The sequence below is a fragment of the Onychomys torridus genome, chromosome 3 (assembly GCF_903995425.1).
Source record: "Onychomys torridus chromosome 3, mOncTor1.1, whole genome shotgun sequence".
Lineage (NCBI taxonomy): Eukaryota > Metazoa > Chordata > Mammalia > Rodentia > Cricetidae > Onychomys > Onychomys torridus.
Genome location: NC_050445.1, coordinates 38,684,215 through 38,708,673, shown reverse-complemented (window position 1 = coordinate 38,708,673; position 24,459 = coordinate 38,684,215). Strand labels below are relative to the sequence as shown.

Sequence of the window (24,459 nt, the reverse complement as noted above, 5' to 3'; positions counted from 1 at the left end):
CACTGTGCCCAGCTCATTTGATTGTTTTATACTGTGTATAGACACTGTAATATGAAAAATGAAGTTGAAAATCACAGTGATTATTTTGATGAGAACATTTTCTGTTACTTTGAAGATAATAAAATGTTTCTGTGCTGAGCTTAGGTTTATTATAGTTTGTCCCATCATATAGATGCCTGTGGTGATTTGAGTAACAATGGTCTCTGTGGTGATAGTTTATTTGTACTGAAATGTGATTTTACTTGTATATTAATAAAGTTGCCTTGGGGTCAGAGTAAGCCATAGCAGAAGCTGGGCGGTGGTGGTGCATGCCTTTAATCCCAGCACTTGGGAGGCAGAGCTAGGTAGGATCTTTGTGTGTTCAAGGATACAGCCAGCATGGAGATACACGCCTTTAATCTCAATAGCAACCATAGAATTCCTGGAGGTCTGTACAGACAGGCAGTGACGAGGAGGTCATGTGGTTGGGTTTACAACCAATGAGAAGGCAGAACAGAAAGTTTATATAAAAGACAGGACACAGGAAGTAGGTCTCTTGCAGAAAGGAAAGACAGAGCAGCCGTGAAGGGTAAGGTTTTCAGCTCTCAGCTATTGCTCTGACCTCTTGGCTTTTAACTCTGCAATTGGTTCTGTGTTTCTTATTTAACAAGCCGGTTAAATCTACAGGCCTCCATGTGCTAATATATTTAAATGCTTAGTCATCAGGGTGTAGCACTGTTTGCAAAGTCAAAGGATTAGGAAGCATGTCCTTGTAGGAGGAAATATGTCACTGGTGGTGGACTTTGGGGTTTTAAAGCCCATACCATCTCCAGAGTCTTTGTCTTTCTCTGTCTCTTCTTTCTCTCTGCCTGTGGGTCAGGATGTAGCTCTCACCTACTTCTCCAGCACCTGTCTGCATGCTGCCCTGCTTCCTGCCATGATAATAATGGACTGAACCTCTGAAACTATAAGCAAACTCCCTGATTAAATTCTATTTTTTGTAAAAGTTGCCTTGATCATGGTGTCTCTTCATAGCATAGAACAGTGACTAAAACAATGTCTAAAACTCTTGAGTTGGTCTATCTGTGAACTGAATGGTAATATTGCCCTAGCTTCAATAGCCCATTGTTCCTAATATTCTGCAGTTACAGTTTTTTGTCCCAGTAATATAGATATTGGTTGTTATTGGTGATGTCTCAGGGTATGCATTTAAAAAACATGATATATAATCAAGAAGCAAAAGTTGATTTAATCACTTGAATTTATTTAAACATATGTTTAGTAAAACACTTAGAGATCAAAAGCTAATAGCCTGAGCTCTTAAGGAGAAAATAATTGTTTATGTAGCTAGGCAAGTACATTTTTATTGTTTTGAGTTCTTTAAAGTAGTTAATAATAAAAGAAAGCTAGGATGAAATTATGAAAGGCTACGGATGTTGTTCAGTAGTAGAGTACTTGGCTTGTGCAAGAGCCTGGGTTTCTTGGCACTATAAGTAAGCACAAAGAAAAGCGTTTTTACTAAACCTGATTCACCTTCAGTATTTTTATAGCAAGAGATGTCTTCTTAGAAAAGGCCAAGTTGTAGCTTTTCATAAAGGGAGTGCTAGGAAAGGTCTTTTATACATACATTCATACACATACACACACACACACACACACACACACACACACATTATAATAAAAAATAAAAAGTAAATAAATAAATAAAATAAAATAATAAAGTCTCTGATGTAATAGAAGATAGTGAAAATAGTTGAATCACATCACTCTGCATTCAGACTTTTAGTGTACAAAAGTAATGTAGCCTCTGGGGAACTTTTGCCTGTGTTCATAGAGAACGAGAATGAAGAGACAGATATTTAAGTGTTTTCATGAGAAGAACTTTGACCCCACAGACGGCCTGAAGTACCCCAGAGAGAGACATTCATTTTTTTTATGCCATTTCCTAAACCCACTTACTATAATTCCATGGATAGTACAGCTAAAGACCTCATTCACTCTTTCTCTTCTTTTCCTCATAACTTCTGTCTGTGTTTCGTAACATCTTTCCCGAGTCACCAGGTTGACCTTGCAGAGCACTGTTAAATAGAGGTGGTGAGAATACACATCCTTGACTTTAGATCTTAGTTATAGAACATTTATGTGTTACTATCAAGTGAAAGCTAGGCTTCATATTGTCTTCATCCTTTATCAGATTGAAGCATTTTCTTTCTCTTCCTGATCTGCTGTCGGTTTTTTACCATAAACATGTATTGAATTATGTCAAAAAATCTTTCTGTTAGACGTGGAATAGAACAAATATTGGTGAAATTATTAAGGCCACTCCACGTAGTTAAAAGGGAGGTTTATTTAGTGGCGTGACTTTACTAAGGAAGGGATAGGTAGGTTGCAGGGTCTGGGAAATGTGTGTTGCAGCCCTGCGGTGTTCTCTGGAGAACTCTGCTCTGTCTACCTCCAGTGTCCAGGGTCCAGGAACGAAGAGAGCCCTGGCATCCGGCATCCGGAACTCAGTCTTCTACGTCCTCTCTCAGCCCCGCCTTGTAGGCGTGACCATTACCAAAGCCTCAATGGGGGTTGGAACTTCCAGGCCAAGGCTGGAATGGCTACCCAATACAAACAAAGTTCAAAATGAAGTTTTTCTTCATGTTTTCTGAAATTTTTTTGTCTAAAATTAATAGTAATTTCTTTTATGAATGCTTGGTAAAATTTACCAGGGCAGATACCTGAGTCTGTTGTTATAGGAAGATTTTGAATGATAAATTCACTTTTTAAATGAAAGGGCTTCCCATTTTTGCCTCATGTCTCATGGCATTTGGTTATATTTTCTCAAGAGCTGTGTCTTTTTTATGTGTATATTTCATTTGTTAAATTTCTACCTACACTTTTAGCTATTGTCAAATTGTACTTGTTTTTCTTAGTAAACACTATTTTCCTCATAATTCCTTTTATTCTTTAGTGATATCCTTGAGTTTATTTCAGATGTTATAAAATTCCTTTATAAAAAAACACTAACATTTTCTAGCTCTTGTTTTCTATTTTGAATTCTATTAATCTTCATTTTTAATTTTTGTTCTCCCTGGGGTACAGTTTACTTGTCATTTTAATGGGATTAGTGCTACTTTAAGCAAGAGGTCTTTCTCGTTTAAATATTAAAATTTCATACTAATGGAAATATAACTCCTTCTTTGTTTTTGAGATTACCTAATAATGAAAGTAACTTTCCCCTAAATAATATTTCTACTTTATGTATGAAATCTTAGCAAAGAAATCCTTAAAACTTAAGTCTTAGAATAATCCGTATGAATATGAAAGCACAAATTGCACTCAATGTATTTTCTCAATTACTGTTACTAATGTCAAGCCTTTTTCCGGTGTAATATTCCCACGGTTAACCAAGCTATTTACATCATGTTACTTCTCATATAATAATGCTGTTTGGTGTTCTGTCTTGCTCCAGGAACTTACAGTGGTTTTTTTATTTCCTGAAGATTGTACCCAGTCTCCTAGCTTCCCATTTCTTGTCATCTCAGTCATGAGCATATAATTTTTTTAGCAGTTAGATTTTTGCTCATTTCTCTCTTCTGAGGAAAAAAACCAATTGCCTATCAAAGTGAAAAGAATAGGGTTTTATAATGTTTTTAAATCTGGTTATAGTGGGGCTTAGATATCATTGTCACTTCCTAGTTTCTGATTCTAGACAAGTAGTTTAGACTGTGAAATAGTGATACTGATTTCCTTATAGTGCTTTGCAAGGACTCAATGAAACTCATCTATCCACAGTAATAATGTAAACAGAATTGAGCAAGTGTGCAGGTTGGTTTTTGTCAACTTGACACAAAACTAGACATCTGGGAAGAGGGAATCTTAATTGAGAAAATGTGCTGGCAAGTTTGATGTCACCTTGAAATAAGCTAGAGTGATTTGGTGAATAACAGTCAACCAGAGGCAACTGATGCTGACCGCAGGCCTACACAGACATGCACACACCTTATACATACATACATGCACATTTTTTAAATTTCTTTTTTTTTTCACAGTACTTTTAAAGATACAGTATACCCCAAGCTTGATTTTCAATAGGGATTGAACTGTGTTCAAGGCATATAAAACACAATATGGATGTTAAAACCAGTGCCAGAGAGTCTAAAATAGTTCATAGCTTTTTCCTGGCAGATTTCAAACCTTTCTAGGGTAAAGTTTGTGTCTCCTGCTGCTTTCTTTTGCTTAGAGATGTGTTATCAGGGTAGTGTTAGAGCCACAGTAGTTGACTCGTCAAGAGTTTTTATGAACTAGAACGAAGAGAGCATTTCTGCTCTTGGCTCTTTGACACCCTTTTTTCTTCCCACCCTTCTCTCTCCAGAATGGTCCCAGTGCCAGGTCGTGCCATAAAATGTGCATTGACATCCAACGAAGGCAAATCTACACGTTGGGCCGCTACTTGGATTCCTCTGTGAGGAACAGCAAATCTCTGAAAAGTGACTTCTACCGTTATGACATTGACACCAATACCTGGATGTTACTGAGTGAAGACACTGCTGCTGATGGTGGACCAAAGCTGGTGTTTGATCATCAGGTTGGCTGCACTTCATGAGAGCAGAAGTAGCTAGTGCTGAGTAATCTTTGCTCTTAGAGGTCTATTTTAGATGTTTATATGGGGTCATCTAACTGATGATGCTGTTGGTAGGTAATAAAGATAATTATTTCAGGAAGTGTAAGGTTTTTCTTAATTTTTGTATTGTTTGGTATAGGATGAAATATTAAGCCATTAATCTTAATATTTACATAATTGTTAACTTATTTTAAACTTTGGTATAGAGAGTGGATGAAGCAATATTAGGAAAAACAAATTTAGAGGTTTATAAATATATATTAACTATAACAATTACAACTTATCCTGTTAATATATTTTTTTATCCTGTTTTCCTGGAAGAAATTTAAAATCATTTGCTAATGAGTTTAAAATCTAGCACTTTCCTTCCAGTTAGACTAAAATATGCTTTGTTTTGTTTGTAATCAGAAACTTGTTACAAAGCTATGTAGAAATTTGGCACATTCTAGATTAAGCTTAAACTCAGCATGTGATGGTGTTATGGACAGGACAGTTGTAAACAGTGAGTGGTGTGGAAGCCACTTGAATTACTGTGGCTGTACCTCTCCTCATTATCCCTAGCATAGTCAAAGAAAACAGTAACTGCTTTGAATTGTTGAAATAGGCAGTTTTACTTCGTTAACCTGTTTACACAGCTTTCAGAGTGCAGGAGAGATTACCTGTTTTACTGTATCAGCTAGCGTAGTCTGCTGCTGGGGAAATAGGAGATAGTGATAGAGTTGTGCTGCTCCAACTTTGGCCTTAGGTCTTACCTAGCAGCTGAATCCCAGGCCTTTATTTATTGTTTCTTTATAGATTGTTTTGCTTTGCTTTGAAATTATCCTAGTTTCATGGTTTTGTGAATGCATGGCTGGTGTAGAAGAATGGTGAAGAGGAGCTGCATCCATCAAGTACTGTAGGTGAAAAGTAAAAGGTTAAGGTCATCTGGTTCAGTCTGGGACTTACACAAGCTCTATAAGGCTGAGTTTCCACAGCCATGCTCCTTCCTGGTATCCTCAGTGTTGTTCTTCTGGGAAAAAGAAGTCCAAGAAGTTAGGCTGAATCTGGTCATCTAAGAATGGAATGTCAGCGGGTCATATTGTTAGGGAACAATTTATCCTTTTGATCAAAAATTGTTAATTTAATATTTTACCAAAAAGTACTGAGTTTTACAAAAATTACATGTATTGGTTAAAAGTAGGATAGCTGAAAGATAGTCTGTCTGTGCACACAGTTGTGTATGATATTCGTTTGTCTTGACTGATAAAACAGGATGCTCCTTGGAAGTTGGCTACTATTAAATAAATAATTCTAAGTTTTCAACTGATTGCATGCTGTCAAAGAACCAGGGGGGGAAGAAACCAGCATTTGGTCCTAATTCAGCTAAGCATAAGCAGCACCTGTCCAGGCCTCCAGTGGACATTTAATTTCATGCAAATAAAGCTGTAAGTTAGAACTTATTAACTTGTGTTCATGACACTCCAAACATTATTTGTAGTGCCATGATGTTTTAGAGCTTAATACTTCATGTTCAAAATTTAGAAGAACAAGGGGAAAATAAAGACACATTTAAAAATTACTTTTCCGTTTTGAATTTTAACATTTAAAACATTGAAATTCAGAATCTTGTATTCTAGTGAGCATATGGCAGCTTAGCTCAGCTTAGCTCTCAAACTTGACTTGTTGCTTTGCCTAGTTTTTAATAACAGCAAGAATTCCAACAGAAAGGATTTTAAAAACAGTATGTAGATCACATATACAGAAAAACTAGGAGCCAGAGAAAGCTCACAATTACTTGTAAGTTTAATCAAAAACAACGAAAAACCTGGTCCATGTACTGAAGTCCACACATTGCAATGAAGAGAGCTTCAAATGTAGGGGGGGCCCTACAGTGGTACAGCAGACTCCTAAGTGTCAAGAGCAGAGCAGCAGCAGGACGAAGCAGAGCATTAACCTGTAGCAGGGTCACAAAGCCCAGCCGATTTAAGAAAGCAGTATGTTCTAAAAAGGAAACACTTGGACAGCTAAGAAAATCCATATCTTGAGGACCAATCAGTGAGATGGCTTATTGGATAAAGGTGCTTGTTTCCAAGTTTGGTCTCAAGAATTCAGAGAATGAAAGGAAAGAACTGACTCCTGCAAGTTATTCTCTGACATCTAAATGCACACTGGCACATGCATACCCACAACAGGCATATAAGTATGCACATACAGAATCAAAATGGACAACTGTAATTTTCAAAAGACACCTTGAGATAGACCATCTATAAACCAGATGAGATCTCAGAATTAGGCAAGACATAGCTTCACAGAAACAAAGCTCTATTCACTAGCACCAGGGTCCTTAAACATAGGTCCTCTTCCATAGGAACTCTCTGGAAGCTATTGGGTCCAAGGAAAACCAATTCACTTAAATGTGAAAAACTATAAATAGTACCAAGCACCAGATCTTTAGAGAAATACTTCAAAGAAAATAATAGAGGGGAAAAAAATACTTTCCTTCATACAAAAGTAGGTAAGAATTATATTTCAGCATTCTAACAGTTTAACAACATAATGAACAAATTGAAAAATGCCAGTGTGATAAGCAAAGGTAAGAGCAGGCGAAAGAAACTGCATACAGGGAAGAAATGAGGGCTGATGAAATGGCTCAGTGAGTAAAAGGGCTTGTGGCTCAAGCTTGTCAACCTTAGTTCAGTCCCTGGACGCCTTGTAAAGGTGAATGAGAGAACCTACCCTACAGAGTTGTCCCCTGACCACTGTGGCACACACATGCCTCCTCCTCACAGTGTAAACATAATAATAAAAACCAAAGAAGAACATAGTCTCATTTTCAGAAATGGAGACTAATCTATAATCATAAATAAGAATAGGGATCATATATAAGTATAAAACAAAACAGAAATAAAAAGTACTTGTCGGAGAATTATAGAGAAGATAGGCAAATGAGAGCCAGCCAGCTACCGCAAAGGCATATTAGTAACACTAAATTTAAAACACACTGTTTTTAGTTATTAGACAAAATTATGAAGCCACTTAGAACTAAAATGAGACTGGTTGTATATCCACTTTCAGTGTTGTTTTCTGGCTTTCTATAGCTATGGTGAAATATCTGAGGTGTTTAACGTATAAAGAGAAAAGATTATTTTGGCTCATGGTTGTGGAGGTTCCAGTCTAAGATCAAGTGGCATTATTGCTTTGGGATTTTGGTAAGGTCACACATTATGACGGAATCATGTGGTAGAGCCAGACTACATACATGAACAAGGCCACAGAAGAGAAGGGGCAAGCTGGAGTCTCAGTCTTCTTTACATTTACAATCTTAATGGTCTAATGTCTTTCCAAAGGCCACTCTTCCGAAAATCCATAGCATCTGTCAGTATTAGTGCCACCTTGGTGTCAAACTATTAACATGCTGACCTTTGGGAGACACTACCCCTATTTAGACTGTAGCAAATGCCAAGAGACCAAAGAGCAGTATCTAAAGGTGTTCAGGAAAAGATAGTGTGGACCAAGTGTTCAAGATCTGACCAAATTGCCCTTTAAATATAAATACTTTAACAAATCACTAGAGGGCTGGAGAGATGGTTCAGAGATTAAGAGCATTGACTACTCTTCCAGAGGTCCTGAGTTCAGTTCCCAGCAACCACATGGTGGTTCACAACCGCCTATAATGAGATCTGGTGCCCTCTTCTGGTGTGCAGGCATACATGGAGGTGGAAAATTGTGTACATAATAAATAATTCTTTTTTTTTTTTTTCAGCTGAGGATCAAACCCAGGGCCTTGCACTTGCTAGGCAAGCACTCTACCACTGAGCTAAATCCCCAACCCCTAAATAAATCTTAAAATAATAAATAAATGAAATAAATAAAATAATGAATGAATTACTCGAGCTGGGTGGTGATAGCGCATCCACTCAGGTGGATCTCTGAGTTTGAGGCGAGGCTGGTCTACAGAGCAAGTTCCAGGACAGCCAGGGCAACACAGAGAAACCCTATCTTGAAAACTACCCCCCACCCAAAAAAAAGAAATTACTAGAAACGGAATGTGAGCTAGCTGGGAAGTAACAGGAAAGAGTGTTGTTGAAGAATGGAAGATCTCAGCAGGTCATGGTGTCCCACACCTCTAATCCCAGCATTGGGGAGGCAGAGACAGGGGGATCTCTGTGAGTTTGAAGCCAGCCTGGCCTACAAATCAAGTTCCAGGACAGCCAGGGCTATGCAGAGAAACCCTGTCTCAACAAAACAAAACAAAATAAAAAATTGAAGATCTCAGTGTCTTGGCCTCCTTTCCTGGACTGAATAATTGACAGGACAAACAGATCCTTTCACGGACCTCCTTACCACAGTCTGCAGAGAGGAAAGCACATTAGAAATGATGCTGAACAACAACAGGTTGTGGGAGCTTTCCTGAAGGTAGATCACCTCCTGCCAGAAGGAATCAGTGTTCGGCTTCCTACTGCAAAAGGCTGAGTCCAGAAGTCTTTATGCCCTGAGCAAATATTAAGTTTCGGGTTAGGGACTAAATAGCAGGGGATCCTCTAGTCTGAGGAAGTATCTTTAGCTGTGATAAGTTATAAAAATCAGAAAATGGGTTAAAGGTAGACAAAGAAAATTGGGCTGTCTATTGCTTATTGTGTTGTAGAAATGATGTAACCTGACAGAGTAGAGAAATAGTTTTCCATTAAATCTGGGTAGGATTTGTTGTTTGTTTGTTTATCTATAGGTGGTTGTTACTGTTTTGAGACAGGTTCTCATTTTGTAGATCTAGATGTCCTGAAACTCCTATGTAGACTAGCCTCAGACTCAAAGAGATTTGCCTTAGCCTCCTGAGTGCTAAGATTAAAGACATATGCCACCACACCCACTGGTCTTTGAAAATTTTGATTTACAAATTTTTATGAAAATACCACAATTTATCGTAAGTTTGTATAACCATTTTTCAGAGATTAAAAGCTACAAAACAGGACCTGGAGCTGGCTAGGCAGTAAAGAGCATGTGCTTCTCTTGCAGAGAACCCAAGTTCAGTTTCCAGCCCCCATGACCAGTGTCCAACAACTACCTGTAACTCCAGCTCCAGAAGATCTGACACCTTTTGAGCTGCAAGGGCACCTTGCATACTTATGCACATGGACATGGGCACACATATACATGATTTAAAATAAAATAAATGCTGAAAAATATAGAATAAAAAATTAAATGAACTGGGCAGAGGTGGTGCATGCCTTTAATCACTGCACTTGGGAGGCAGAGGCAGGGGGATCTCTGTGACTTCAAGGCCAGGTGCCTGGTCTACAAAGCAAGTTCCAGTACAGCCAGGACTGTTACTCAGAGAAACCCTGTCTTTAAAAAAAAAAAAAAAATCAAAAACCACTATGTATCTTAGTGCAGGTGTATATAGTATATAAATAAAGTTATTCCTGTTTCATGTCCTGTATGCTGAAAGTATGGAGAAGAATGTCCATGCTGATACTGTGCTCCTCCTGTTTTTTATGAATTAGCAGAATAAAGATGTGTATATGTAGCCCTGATGACAGTTAAGAATACCACACCAAAAACTCCCGAATGGAAAGAGCAGTGCCAGGGCTATGCCGAGACCCTGTCTCAAACTCTCTGTCTCTGTCTCTGTCTCTCTCTGTCTCTCTCTCCCTCCCCTCCACCCCCTCCCTCTCCTCCTCTCTCTTTCTGCTAGAATCCTTCCTTTTTGTAGTGCTTTTTTTTTAAATTGCTCTTTAAAATTACTAACAAGGCTTTGTGCTATAAATTAAAAAGTAATTCTATGAGAGAAGTGGTTTGGGAGAAGAGACTCAAACTTGGAACAGCTAGCACAGTGCTTCACTGAGAGCAGAGCTGTCTGTGTACATAATGTAGTCTTCAATCGCAGCTGCCACTTGGCTTTGGTATCTGAACTCCAGCTTGACTTGGAGATAGAATTTGAGTGTTGCTATCTTGTGACAGCTGTTTCCTCACATGTTATTTTATGGAGGGCTTTATTTTTATTTTAAGGAGTATAAAAATCAAGATAGACTTGAATTGCATAGCTTAATTCAGTGAAAATTAAATTTATAATGTAAAAAGAGACACAGTTATTTACACTATGGTATGGAAGTCTGTCTGGAGACATGTTTGCAAATTTGCCTTTTGGGTTTTGTTTTGTTTTGTTTTGTTTTGTTTTGTTTTGTTTGAGACAGGGTTTCTTTGTGTAGCCCTGGCTATCCTGGAAATCACTCTGGAGACAAGGCTGGCCTCAGACTTGAGATCCACCTGCCTTTGCCTTCCGAGTGCTAGGCTTAAAGGTGTATGGCACCACTTCCTGGCTTGTTGAATTATTTTACAACATAATTTGGCAAGTTTTGTGAAATAAATGTAGAGGTTCATTTAGCTGAATCACTCTAGTTTGCTGGTTGGGTATCTTCTCTCTTATTAAACAAGTAACAAGTAAGATACTTCCCTCTAAGGAGGATAGAGAGGGGCATAAGGTCACAATTCATCCATGGAGTTATATGATCAGTATGCACTGTTAGTAAAACCCGGTATGTCATGATTTGTTGTGGGTTCTGATAAAAATCATGTAGCATAGCATCAAGAAAACAAAGTTCCTTAGCTCTGTATACTCATTTTAATTGGGATAAATAAAAATTGAAAAGTATTTAGAAACCTATCCTGAATTTCTGAACAGTGTTACAGTATGTGTGTACAATAATTAAGATATGTATTTAGCATCATTAAGAGCAAAATTTGGAGTTTCTTTGAGAATGTGAAACTGTACTTAATGATTTCATTTTGGCACATATGCCAGAACAAACTAAAACTGTTGCCTTATTCTCATAGATGTGTATGGATTCAGAAAAACATATGATCTACACCTTTGGTGGTAGAATTTTGACATGTAATGGCAGTGTAGATGACAGCAGAGCCAGTGAACCACAATTCAGTGGCTTGTTTGCATTCAACTGCCAATGTCAAACCTGGAAGCTTCTTCGAGAGGACTCCTGTAATGCTGGCCCTGAGGACATCCAGTCTCGAATTGGACACTGCATGCTGTTCCACTCAGTAAGAATATTCTGTGGATTGTGTTATTTTGTCATGTGTATCTTTATAGGAAAGAATCAGTAAGCTTTTCGCTAGAAATAAATGATTAATACAGCAGTGACAGAGGAAATAGAACATTAGCAGTGAGCTGTCATTTAGTCATTTCCATCAACTTAGAAACTCCTAAGTGAGCATTACCTGAAGATAAAGGTAGGTGCTTTTATTACTGACTTTACTGCTTACATAGCTGTCATATAGTTAGCTCTCTTTTTAGGACTTAACCATTTGTAAACTTTTCTTAGCAATTAGATGGATAACTTTGAATTATTTTCTCTCTTGCTTCTCTCAATTAATTGCAGATTGATTTTAATAGAATTAGAATAAGAGTTTGCTGGCAAAAACAACCAAAAGACTTTACCTTAGCTTTTTGAAGTAGGCAATCCTTCTTTTGTGAACAAAGTATTGAGTGTATGCTGTTTAACATGCATGTTTTTAAAATATTCTTTATATGAAGTACAAAGAAGGAGATAGTGAATTTCTGTGTACATATCCGTCAGTTTGATCAGTAAACAATCTGTTTTTAATATAGCTCTCCTACTTTAATTATATTCCCCGTCATTTTTAGAGCTTATTACATTTTATTATACTGGGAAAATTTGCAGAAAGACTTCAGCTAGGATGTCTGTATTTAGCAGGCCCTTCATATCTGTGGGCTATGTATCTACACATTCAAACAACCATGGATTGAAAATAGTTTTTTAAATTTTTTGTCTCCACTAAACATGTACAGACTTTTAAAAAACCTTTATTAAACAACTGCTCTCATGTCCTACAGCTTATACTAGGTATTAAAAGTAATGTAGAGATGATTTAAAGTGCATAAGAGGATATGTATATGTTATGTGCAAATCCTAAGGGACTTTGCAGTCACCCAATTTGTGCATCAGGATTAGGACCTATACTGATACTGAGGGACAATTGTACCTAAAATTATACTACAGTGTACACAGATAGACGCAACTTTTAAAAATGGTATTACCATTATCATACCCATCACAATCAAGCAGCTTATTAATATTACATAATGCCTGGTCTGTATTAAGTTGTTCTGATAGCCTAAATGATACCTTTTCAGAACTGGTTTGTTTAGATCAGGATCCCAAATACTCCTGTGCACAGCAGTACATCCTCTTTTCTCCACATACATTCTACTCCCTCTGCTTTTTTAAAAATCAGAATTATTTGTAGTCTACAATGTTTCCCATTCTCACTTGACTGATTGGATCTTCATTGCATTATTTAATGTGTTTCTCTATCATATTTTATATTATCTAGTCATTTTTGTCTGGAGGCTTGATTTATAGTTACTGTCCTTTCAAGGGGAAGCCAGGAGGTAACATGCCAGCACTGCACCAGTACTCTGATCATAGGATATCAAGAGGCACTTAATATTATCGTGTTTTACATATATATTAGTGAGTTGAGGAATTATTAGTTTGATCGATCAATTATGAAATTTCCTATAACCTTTATCTGTTGATATTCAGTGGGTATTCATTGTCTAGATTTCGTTAGAGATCACAAAATGGTGATTTTTTTTTCTCATGTTCTTGTTTCTTCTGTATTTATTAACTATAATTCTATTTTTCTTTTTTTAAAAAATAACAACAAAACATCATGTTTATGTCATGAATTGTTTGATTACTCTAAAATGAAACCATATGGTTCTTGGGCCAGGCCTAATGATGCACACCTGTGATCCTAGCACCTTGAAAACTAAGGCAGGCATCCCATGGGTTTGATATCAACCTGGGCTATGCACAGCAAGTTCAAGGCCAGCCTGGAACACATAGAAAAACCCTATCTTAAAAACTAAGTGAATCATTGGGTGTACCTTTAATTACATGCCTTTAATATGAACAGGGGCAGTGGGAATCTCTGTGAGTTCGGGGCCACCCTGGCCTACACAGTGAATTCCAGGTTAGCCAGAGCTATGTAGGAAGACTCTGTCTCAAATAAATCTAAATGAATAGATGAATGTCTTATTCTTTTGTTGATTTGCATGCTAATGAAATCAGTTTCCAAAGTCAACCAGTGAGGTAGTAAAAACATTGTAATTCTGAGCTCATGAATTTTGTATATACGTGAGACTTAAGTTCAGTGCTGTCATTGTTCTCAGTTGATATTTTTATTGTTGTTTTTCTGTTTCATTTTTAATCTGTCTTTGGCCAGTCGGAGCCTCCTTTCTACCCATATATACACATTTACTTTTTGGTAAAACAAAGGGCAAATCGTGAGTTCTCACTGATCAATCTAATTCAAATTAACTTTTCTTTTACTTAGTGACTTTGGTTTTTGTACTTGTATATCTTTTAAAGTTAAGAATCTTACTTCATTTGTATTACATTACTTGTTTCATCTGTGAGAATTTTCCAGTTGTCAAAGCTAACAACAAAATCACTAGTGTTTCCAAAATTAAAATTGCTTTCTGGTGAATTTATGATTTAGGACTTAGACCATAAGAGTGTATTATCAAAAAACTCTGAATTGAAAATCAGTATAATACTTCTGAGTGCGGTTAGAATTCTATATATACATAAAGTCATAGCTTTATGTACAGGTAGAGTTTTTCATCTTTGTTCTGTTTTTTTAATATTCTAATAAAAACATGATTATGGTTATAAAATAAAACTAAGTCAAGGTACCTTTAGATAGCTCTGGTTTTTATTTCAGGCATAAGAAGGAGTTAATTTCTTCCTCATAGGTGGCTGTCCTGTATTATGTTTTGACTTATCTAAACACATTCTTGTTTGCTCACTCATGCTCACTTTTGCTCTCTCACAGTTACACCAAAGGCAACAGCCTTTATTTGGCTTTAGTAGGCAGCATTCGGTGCCTGTTGGTAGTGTGGAGAGAGCTACCTCTCCTCCTCAGTCGAGCAAAGGAATGTTGTATGGGATCGCTCAGGAAACTACTGTTACAGAGATGTAAAGTTTGAAGGATCATTCTGAATTCTTCATTGGAACTGACACCTCCTTTCCTTTTCTCCTTTTTTTAGAAAAATCGTTGCTTATATGTATTTGGTGGCCAGCGATCTAAGACATATTTGAATGATTTCTTTAGTTATGATGTGGACTCTGATCATGTAGACATAATTTCAGATGGCACCAAGAAAGACTCTGGGATGGGTAAGAATATTTCTCATGCTGTAACTACTTTTTATAGAAAACTAGTACCCATTTTCTTCTCTTTCTAACCATCCTTCATACTTTCCTACTTAATTGAAATAATTCTGAATAAGAAGAATAAAACTCTCCAATTCCATCTGTTTAAAAATATGTGATTTACTATTATTTCTTTTAAGCAGAAATATGAGTTTCTGAAGTTAACGTGTGTCTGTGGCATCTTAAAAGGTATCCTACATTTGCTGATGCTGTCTACTTGTTTTCACTGTGGCATAGTGGAGACTGTCTGTTCTAAGGGAGTCTTCATGCAGTCAGTCAGACCTGCAAGCTTTCAAGCTGATCATCTAAGTAGCTCATCTGCTGGTGCTGAGGTGGCTGTTTACTAAGTTAATGCACATGGCCCTGGCCTGGATAGTAATATACTGTACTTACTATTTTTAAAAGTCTTATTTGATCATTTTCATTGAACCAGCATACAAATCGCTTTACCTGAGAGTATTATATCCAGAAGAGTAGATTTGATTAAGGCCTAGTTTAGCACTGGGGTTAGAAATGAGATCAGCTTGCTTTTCATTTTTAACTGCCATTTATAAAAAAGATCCTTTTATCAGTGGTACTTTTACAAAATACATTTTTAAATACTTGTGTTAGGGCTGCTGCTGCACAGGCATGAGGACCCAAGTTCAGATCCCCAGCATCCATTTAAAAGCCAGGCCTCATTGTGTGTGTCTGTAACCCTGGTGCTGGGGAACTAAAACAAGCAGATCATTGGAGCTTGCTGGTTAGCCAGTCCAGCTGAATCAGTAGGACTCTGTATCAGAACACTAATAAGGCAGAGAACAATAGAAGAAAATACCCAGGCGCCAACACACATGTACACCCCTCACCCCCCAACACACGTATAGCCACACATACATACGTTATAAGTATCATTTCTAGGCACTGTACTGAGTAAGTCTCTTCTTTTAATTAAAGTTGTTTACATAGAAGAAGAGAAGCTGCCGGGGGTGGGGGGTGGGGTGGCTCAGTGGGTCAACTCCTTGCAGTGTAAACCGAATGGCCTGCCTGCTCTCCATCCCTGGATCTCATGGTGGAAGGAGAACTGACCCTGCAGACGCACTCACGAACACACAATTGTATACATCAAGATTTCAAAAGAAAGGAAACACTAGAGAAAAACAACAGCAACTGTGGCGTGCCTCCAGGACCTGTGCTCACATCTCCCCTGCTGAGTGCAGGCTAGAGGCTTCTTTTCCGTGCTTTCTTCTTCGTGACCAGCAGTAGAACGGTGCTCTTAGAGCCTAGCCTCCGATTCAGTGCAGGTCTGCAGCCTGGCAGCCCTGGAGTTTTTCCCAGCAGTAGAGAACAAAGTAAATGGAAGAAGTGGAAATAAATACTTGAAAATTTCCTCAAACTCAGAACATTGATCTTCAGGTTATAAATGGCACTCCATAAAAAATAATTGGTTGAATCTTCAGAAAGCCAAAAAGTTCTCTGGCTACTAAGGCAGATCATTGTGTGTTATAGTGCATTTTTATAATTCTGGCAGAAAAGAGGACTTCTTAAATGCTTCTACACACTCAGAGCAGCAAGACTTAGAATGACTAGAAATTCTTAGTGGCATTGGATGCTTCAAGATAAAGAAAAGGAGCTTCGGGAACATCCTAGAAAAATTACTAAAAACTGGAATTTTTTTTCTTAGCCAAAATAATGCAAAAAGGAGAGAAGCAGTATTTCTGGATCTACTAGGTAAATCCATGTTTGCCTTCTAGAACTGTCCCATCAGACAGCAGGTTAGACAGTCCCAGAGTCATCTAAGAAAAGAAGACCATGGCAGACCGTAGGGACTGGAGCAGAGATGGGGTGTCCCCAGGGCTGCAGGCTGGCTCTTCTGCGGCGGCACTGTCTTAGTTGTGGTGTTAGCTACCTGGAAAGGGCACTGGAAGCTCCTGAAACATCACTCCTTTGCCTGGGGGCAGAGATCACAGAATTTGTCCTGACAGCTGCCAGTGGGATTCTGCTCAGATTTCATTGGCTAGAAGTCAGGCTTCACTGGAGAGTCTGGGAGCAAGAGTTGAGGGTGTGAGGGAAAGGGTTTAAAAATGGCTCTTGTCTCAACGTATGAAAACGTTGGACTTTTTATCTACTGGTTTTTAGAAAGACACTTTACCGAATATGCTAACAAAACAATAGAAGTAGCAAAAGAGAAAACACAGAAGCTAGGAAAAAAGAAAATCCAAAGTAGGAAAACAAAAGGGCTTCCCCAGATGTGGCCCAGTGAGCAGGAGCAGCAGGGCACAGAGGTGAAAGCAGATGTAAAGGAGACTTGAGGATACATTTGAACATTTTCAATAAAAATACTAACAGACAGATAGCATGTGATACAAGAGGTTGGAGATAGGAACACAATAGGAAAAAGAAAAAACCCACAACATTTTAAGAAAAAAAAAGACATTACCACAGTGATTTTTTTTGGCCCTAAGTGAGCCACACTTTTTCTTAATTTTTTTATTTTTTGGTTTTTTGAGACAGGGTTTCTCAGTGTAACCCTGGCTGTCCTGGAACTCACTCTGTAGACCAGGCTGGCCTTGAACTCAGAGATCTTCCTGCTCTCTGCCTCCCAAGTGCTGGGATTTTTTTAAACAATATAATACAAAACTATGATCAACTTAACAAAAAATTGAAATTAAGATTTAGTGAGATGATAGTGTACATGCAGTCAAAGTTTACTGATACAGAACGTCATTTGGCAACAATACAGAACGTCATTTGGCAACAATACAGAACGTCATTTGGCAACAATACAGATCGTCATTTGGCAACATCGGAGACTGCAGCCTCAGCTTATGACTCAGAACAGGAGCCTGGGTGGCTGATACTGTTGCTCACTGCACTACGTCATCACTTTGCTCCCCCACTTTCTGGTAGAGGTGGGTACTGTGGAGAGACATGTATTACCTCTGTCTCACAGAGGTAGTCTCGATTTCCCTCACATCCCCTGCAGTGGGTTGGGGACAGACTCAGCTCTCCCTACACAAGCTTCAAGGGTGGTAACTGATAGGACCGATACATTAAAAACTGTAGTGTATTGTCGCAGTGTATGAGAGGATATATGTCTGGAACAGGGCCAGTTAGGTTCTCTCCAAGTGTAGCCTAGCAAGTAAATAGTAGTTTGATGGACAATACTAACTTCACATATTTTTTTGATGTTGTCATTTCCCAGTTTTGTGCTCAGACACTAAGCTTCATCCCTGGTCCCAGGAGCTGTTGTTCATTTAGACCCTACTATATTCCCAGATTATCTTTTATTGGTGGTATTATTCTGGTATGGTTAAATAACACATTGAGCATAATACAGCTATGTGGCAATAGATCTGAGATTTAAGAATTTGAGGGAAAATATTCTATTCTCACTGTATAGAACCACTTCTCAAAACTAGAAGAAAAAGGTGTTAAAGAGTGGAAGAAAGCTACTTTTTTTTTTAAAAAAAAAGGGGGGGGGGGTTAACCGTAATAAATGTAATGACTATAATTTAAAGCATTTAAATTAGTAACAATTTTGTAGTTATTTACAACTTGGTTATCCTTAATCAGAGTCATGACTAGTAAAGTTGTAGCAGTTCTTTTTGTTTTGTTGTAATTAGAAAAGTAATGATCTCCTGGTAGAGAATCTACAACAAAACCAAACCAGAATGATTTAAAAAAAAAATCCAACCATTTAGAGATAGTCTTTTGACATTTTGATGCATCTCCCAATCTTTTTTTTTTTTTTTTTAGTTTTTCGAGACAGGGTTTCTCTGCGTAGTTTTGGGGCCTATCTTGGATCTTGCTCTGTAGACCAGGATGGCCTCAAACTCACAGAGATCCGCCTGGCTCTGCCTCCTGAGTGTTGGGATTAAAGGCGTGAGCCATCACTGCCCGGCTACATTTCCTAACCTTTTAAACAGATGTTTGTATCAAATTTTGTTTCTGATATTTTAAAGTTTACATTTTTTTAATGATTTTTTTCTTTATCATAGTTTTATTGCTGAATGGAAAGAAATAGAAGGTCAGTTATTTCATTCAGTAGTTACTGCTCTAGTTAACTCTTCTAAAATCAGAGTTACAGGTCTGCTGTGCATTGTTCGCTTTTTAGTTGGCTTATAGGGAATTAACCACACAAGCAAACAAATCCCTTCATTAATGTAATAGTATTTGTTGATTGTTTAGTAGCATTTAATAGTCATTCAAATAGTCTGCTGTCTTCTGTTTACCAAGGGTTGTTTTAGGCACCAGTGGGGATTAAGCTAAATCAGAGAGTTCATAGTCTAGTGAAGAATGACCTGCAGTTGTGCTCTGAGCACTACAAAGAAAAGAAGTTGGAGGCTGTTCTAATGAGGAGCATGAGCATGCCATTTAGATAATGTAGTTTGGGAAACCATCTCTGCAGAGGGACTCTTCAAGACCAGACGATGAGGAGGAGAATTAGGAAGAACCTCACAAACAAAGGGGTTTTTTTTTTCCCCTTAAATACGAAGTTATTGAAGGATTTAATTTCTGGGTCTAGATTTGGTTTCTTTTGAAGATACCTGCCTCCCTCCTCCTCCTCCTCCTCCTTCTCCTCCTCCTGCCTCCCTCCTCCTCCTCCTCCTCCTGTCTCCCTCCTCCTCCTCCTCCTCCTGCCTCCCTCCTCCTCCTCCTGCCTCCCTCCTCCTGCCTCCCTCCTCCTCCTCCTGCCTCCCCTCCTCCTCCTCCTCCTCCTCCTCCTCCTCCCTCCTCCCCCTCCTGCCTCCCTCCTCCTCCTCCTCCTCCTCCTCCTGCCTCCCTCCTCCTCCTCCTCCTCCTGCCTCCCTCCTCCTCCTCCTCCTCCTCCTGCCTCCCTCCTCCTGCCTCCCTCCTCCTCCTCCTCCTCCTCCTGCCTCCCTCCTCCTCCTCCTCCCTCCTCCCCCTCCTGCCTCCCTCCTCCTCCTCCTCCTGCCTCCCTCCTCCTCCTCCTCCTCCTCCTCCTCCTCCTCCTCCTCCTCCCTTTCTCATGCATTATTCCCTTTCTGCTTTCCTCCTGCTCGTAGAGGACTCTAGACCTGGCAGGGATTGAGAGTCTCAGGGCCAGCTCTCAGGTCCTGTTTCAGTCTTTAGTCAGGTAGGCTTACCTAGCGCCTCAGACTTGTAGATTACCAGGGTTCATTTGAAGAAAAAGGTGGCTTACTCAGCCTCCCTGAATGGAGGTGGACTGACTGACCCTCTAGCTTGTCTGGTATTGTTGAGTATCTCAGTTTTCTCCAGAAGATGTCATCACCACCCTCAGGGAACATTGAATCATCCAGTAACCATCAAGTCACCTCATTTTGCAACATGTCTCTGTGCCCCTTGCCACTTTATTCTGTACTAGTTTGGGCTGTCTCACCCTTTTGCCCTCTGTCATCTTCTTCCCATGTGCCTCAGTTCTTTCCAACCCATTCTCTACTACAGGACTTAGGAAGGGCAAAACCATAGGCCAGACGTTTAATTTGTAGATGGTTTTTGGTCACTTACTAGGGCTCTGTCTTTTTGTGCGTGGAGAAGACAAAGAAGTAAGTTGATGACTATTTGATTAGAGCCTGGCTGATGGGCTGAAGCTTAGCTCTGCAACCCCGGCCCTCCTCCTATCCCCGGCCTCCTCCTGCAGCCCCGGCCTCCTCCTAGCCCCGGCCTCCTTCTGCAGCCCCGGCCTCCTCCTAGCCCCGGCCTCCTCCTGCAGCCCCGGCCTCCTCCTAGCCCCAACCTCCTCCTCCTGCATTTCTCCTCCGGTACTGCTTGTTTCGCAGCACCGAGTAGGAAGGGCCTTTAGAGATAACGTGCGTTTTCTTGGCTTCAAACTTTCTACCATGCTGTTCCCCAGTTTTTCCATCTTACCTCTCAGATCTAATTTTGATCACCTCTCAGATCTTACCTTATAAGTTTTGGTCTCTTGAAATTCTTTCCTAACTCCTCAAGACAGGTTAGGAATTCAAACGTATGGTTCTGACCTTAATTGCTAACACTGTTATAAGTGCATCCTTGTCTCTGCATTTCAGAGGCTGTGCAAAAATTCTGGGGGAGGGTCACATATTTTATTCAGAATTTCTTTAAAGAGCATCCAGACTCTTCGATACCCTAAATCTCCTTTTAAAATATACTGCACCAAGTTAGGTTATTCAGAAAACCTCATATCAAGAAGTACTGTATTTGCACAGAATTATTTTTACCTCATTTTAACCAGTGTACACTTAAATTTTGTTGTATCTCACTAGGGCACTACTTATCTTTTAAGGCACTAAAATTTTTTTTTTTAGTAATGAAGTGGAACACTTTAAATTCCCACATTATCAAATGTTCCTAGAAAACACCAATTTTACCCATTATTTAGATGTTCTGTAATGTATTAACCCATTCCAATGCTTATTAGCTGTTTGTCTTTTGAAGTTTCTGTATTTCAGTTAATTACTGTAATTTGAGATGGACTTAATATATAATTACATGTTTGTGCTTCACTCCAGTGTGTTATTTGATTAAAACTGCATTTACAATGTGAGTTTTATATTGTATTGTTTGAAATCATAAAGCAAATTTTTTACCAATTGAGATCCCCAGTTAGAGATGATATATCTCTTATAGCAAAATTGCTGTTCTTTATTGATATTTTCTGTGTATGTAAAACCTTCAACCATTGCTCTTTATAATTATTTAAATGTATTACCTTAGATTTAACATCAATATCTAAAAAAACTTAAATCTTTTTATTTTCTACCTTGGTTCAGTTTTTTTATTTTCTAACTTGTGTATAACAATTTTGCATTTCCCTTAGAAGAAAATTATAATTTAAATTAGCGGATGGCAGTCGCTTAGAAAGAAGGCATTTTTTTTTTAGATTTGTGTTTAACATCAAAATTCAGTATGCTAAAAGTTGGTTTATTCCTAAGTTGCCTTTGGCACTAATGCTGTGAACACAAGCAGTTTAACATACCTCTCACATGTAAGTTCTGTGTTTACTAGCAATTGAGAATTATGTTTAGAAGCTTTGTAAATTGCTGTAGACTGTCTGTATTAGAGTGCTTCTGTTCAGTTGAGGCCAGCAATGTACATGGAACCATCCCAATATTGTAGGTAAATCAAGCATTGGTGATACAGAGCTCCTAGAATCTCATCCCACTAATGTAATAGCTACCTGTTTACTTGTTTGGGTTTTAAATTTTGTCTCCTCTGCCTTTCTGTACTTGCTATTCTTTATTCCATTGTGTTCTAGCTATTGTAACAGATTGATGTATTTGATACAGTAAATTGAATCAAAAGACTTGGTCTCTTGTCATCTGGGTCATCACCATTAGCAAAATTGTGTAACTTCTTTGGATCTGATTATCCATTTAAAAAGAGAGTTGGGCTAGCAGAGCTTAAAGTTTCATCTGTCCCTGAAACTATTTAGAATTCACCCTTTTTCCTATCACAGGAAATCATAGAGCAAATTTGTTAACAATTTCACACACCAGGGTGGTATGAGTAATGTCTGCAACATCTGACGTTTCTGTTAGTTTATTTTCATGAAAACCTTAAAAGCAAAGTCATCCTTTAAATGTGTCCATGGGAATGTGTTTATTGTGCTTATCAACACTGAAGAAGACAAAAGGATGAAGGAAGTTACACTGGCTTTGACCTTCTTACATTGTGCCAATGAGCAAGACCAAGTCTTGCTTGTTTACAAGTACAGAGACTCCCAGCTAATGACTTGTTATTCTTAATATGGATTATTAAATTGGAATGATAATTTTTTCTTGTTTCATTTTTGAGACAGGGTCTCATGGAGGCCCCTCTAACTGGCCATGGAGTGCAGATGGGCTGTGAACTTTTGATCTTTTTGCCTAGACTTCCCAAGTGCTGGGATTACATGTATGCACAACAATACCTAGTTTATGCAGCACTGGGATTGAACACATGGCACACATGCAAACAGAATCATGCAAAACACTCATACATATAAAATAAAAATTAAGTCTTTATAAATATAATAATAATATTTCAAAACCAATAACATTGTGGTTGCCTCCCTAGGAACCATTGTCCCTTTTCCTTTTTATCCAGACGATACTTTAGTTTAATGGCACGTTACCCAGGGCCAAGGGGGTAGTCATAGTTACAGTCAGTCATCTTTATCCTTGTTCAGATTATTTCACTCTACTTTGTGCAACTCAGGTCTAGCTAATCAGACAGCAAATTGTTGTATGACGTTTAGGAAAATGTCCTTTCTAGTGACAGTAGAGAGGTGCTGAAGGAGTCCTCTCCATCTCTTAAATGCTCCTTGTAAGTGTGTGACACTTAGAGCTAGAGCTGGCAACGCTGAGGAAAGAGGGGCAGGCCAAGAACACTGCAGGGATGTGAACTTAGCACGGAGATTCCGTTGACAGCAAGACAGCCTTGGAGCTGGTATAACTTACTTGGGTTTTTCTGTGTCTTGGATTTGAAAGTATTCTAACAAATAGAGAATCAATAGAGAGCAGTTTCTGTTGTTCCATGTTTCTTTGGTAGTTCTGAAATTGTTCTTTGCCTATGTCTTAGCTAAAGAAATTAGTAATGAATATGTACTTTGGATGACCATGAAGCAAAATAGAAATGAGATTAATTAACTAATTAATTAATTTAATAACATAAATTTCCTCATAGAGTGAAAGGACTTTAAAAATATTAGTTTTCTGTCCCCTCTCTAAGGTTTTCTTATAAGTAAAAAATTCTGGCATCCCTGCTTATCTTCTGGTCAAAGCAAGAAAGGAGAAAAGAAACAAATAACATTCAGACTGTCACTACTTTTGACTTCTTCTTTTATTGGTCCTGTTTTAAATTTTAAAGATGCTAACCAAAAAATAGGGAAGTTAAAGCATTATCCTAATTTTTAGATAGACCAAAAATAACAGACTGGCATGTTTTCTCAGACAAGTGTGTCTTCAGAATGTGTGCAGGATTAACTTGTGATCTCATTTACTGATCTGATTGTCTCATTTCTTTCTGTGAGTCGTGTGTAGAGACCAGTGAAAGTTTCTGGCATCCAGTCAAGCTTTTTCAAAGCAGTCGAATTGAAAAGCATTTAAAATCAGTGTTACAAATCTCCTGTGTTGTTACTCCCCCATCCCCCCTCACCCCCACCCCCATGTGTTGTGTGTGGTCCCTCCCCCATCCCCCGCGTGTGCCTCTGCCACAACTATTAAAGTGAAAAGATAGCCTGGTTTTCTTCTTGGGAAGAAGTAATACAGAAGACCAGATTAATAGTTAGGGCTTATTAGGGTGAAATACTCTTTTTTTTTTGGTTTTTTTCGAGACAAGGTTTCTCTGTGTAGCTTTGCACCTTTCCTGGAACTCACTCTGTAGCCCAGGCTGGCCTCGAACTCACAGAGATCCACCTGCCTCTGCCTCCTGAGTGCTGGGATTAAAGGCGTGCGCCACAACCGCCCGGCTATGGGTCTAATTTTAAAGTTTTGATAATGTTGCTTTTATTCAATCCAGTTTTTGCTTTTATTATTATGAGTGGTGCATGTAATTAATTAATAAAGCAAGATTCAAAGATTGTGGGATGTTTTAGTACAAAGTATTATTGTCCACGCAGTAAACTAGCACAGTTTGCTCATTTCTTTAACCAAATTCAACCTAGGAGAAATACAAACGAGAGACAGTAGAGTCTAAAAATTCAGTGTAAGT

The 24,459-nt window shown here is 38.5% G+C and overlaps 1 protein-coding gene across 6 annotated transcripts in view; it reads left to right on the top strand.

Moving 5' to 3' along the window:
- The window catches only part of Mkln1 (muskelin 1), a 315,449-nt gene that overhangs the window by 264,815 nt on the left and 26,175 nt on the right, over window positions 1–24,459 (top strand). For all 6 annotated transcript variants that reach the window (XM_036182846.1, XM_036182847.1, XM_036182848.1 and 3 more), the window contains 3 exons: window positions 4,340–4,552; window positions 11,399–11,620; window positions 14,658–14,787. In XM_036182846.1, coding sequence (XP_036038739.1) covers window positions 4,340–4,552; window positions 11,399–11,620; window positions 14,658–14,787 — 565 coding nt within the window. The remainder of the gene's footprint in view (window positions 1–4,339; window positions 4,553–11,398; window positions 11,621–14,657; window positions 14,788–24,459) is intronic.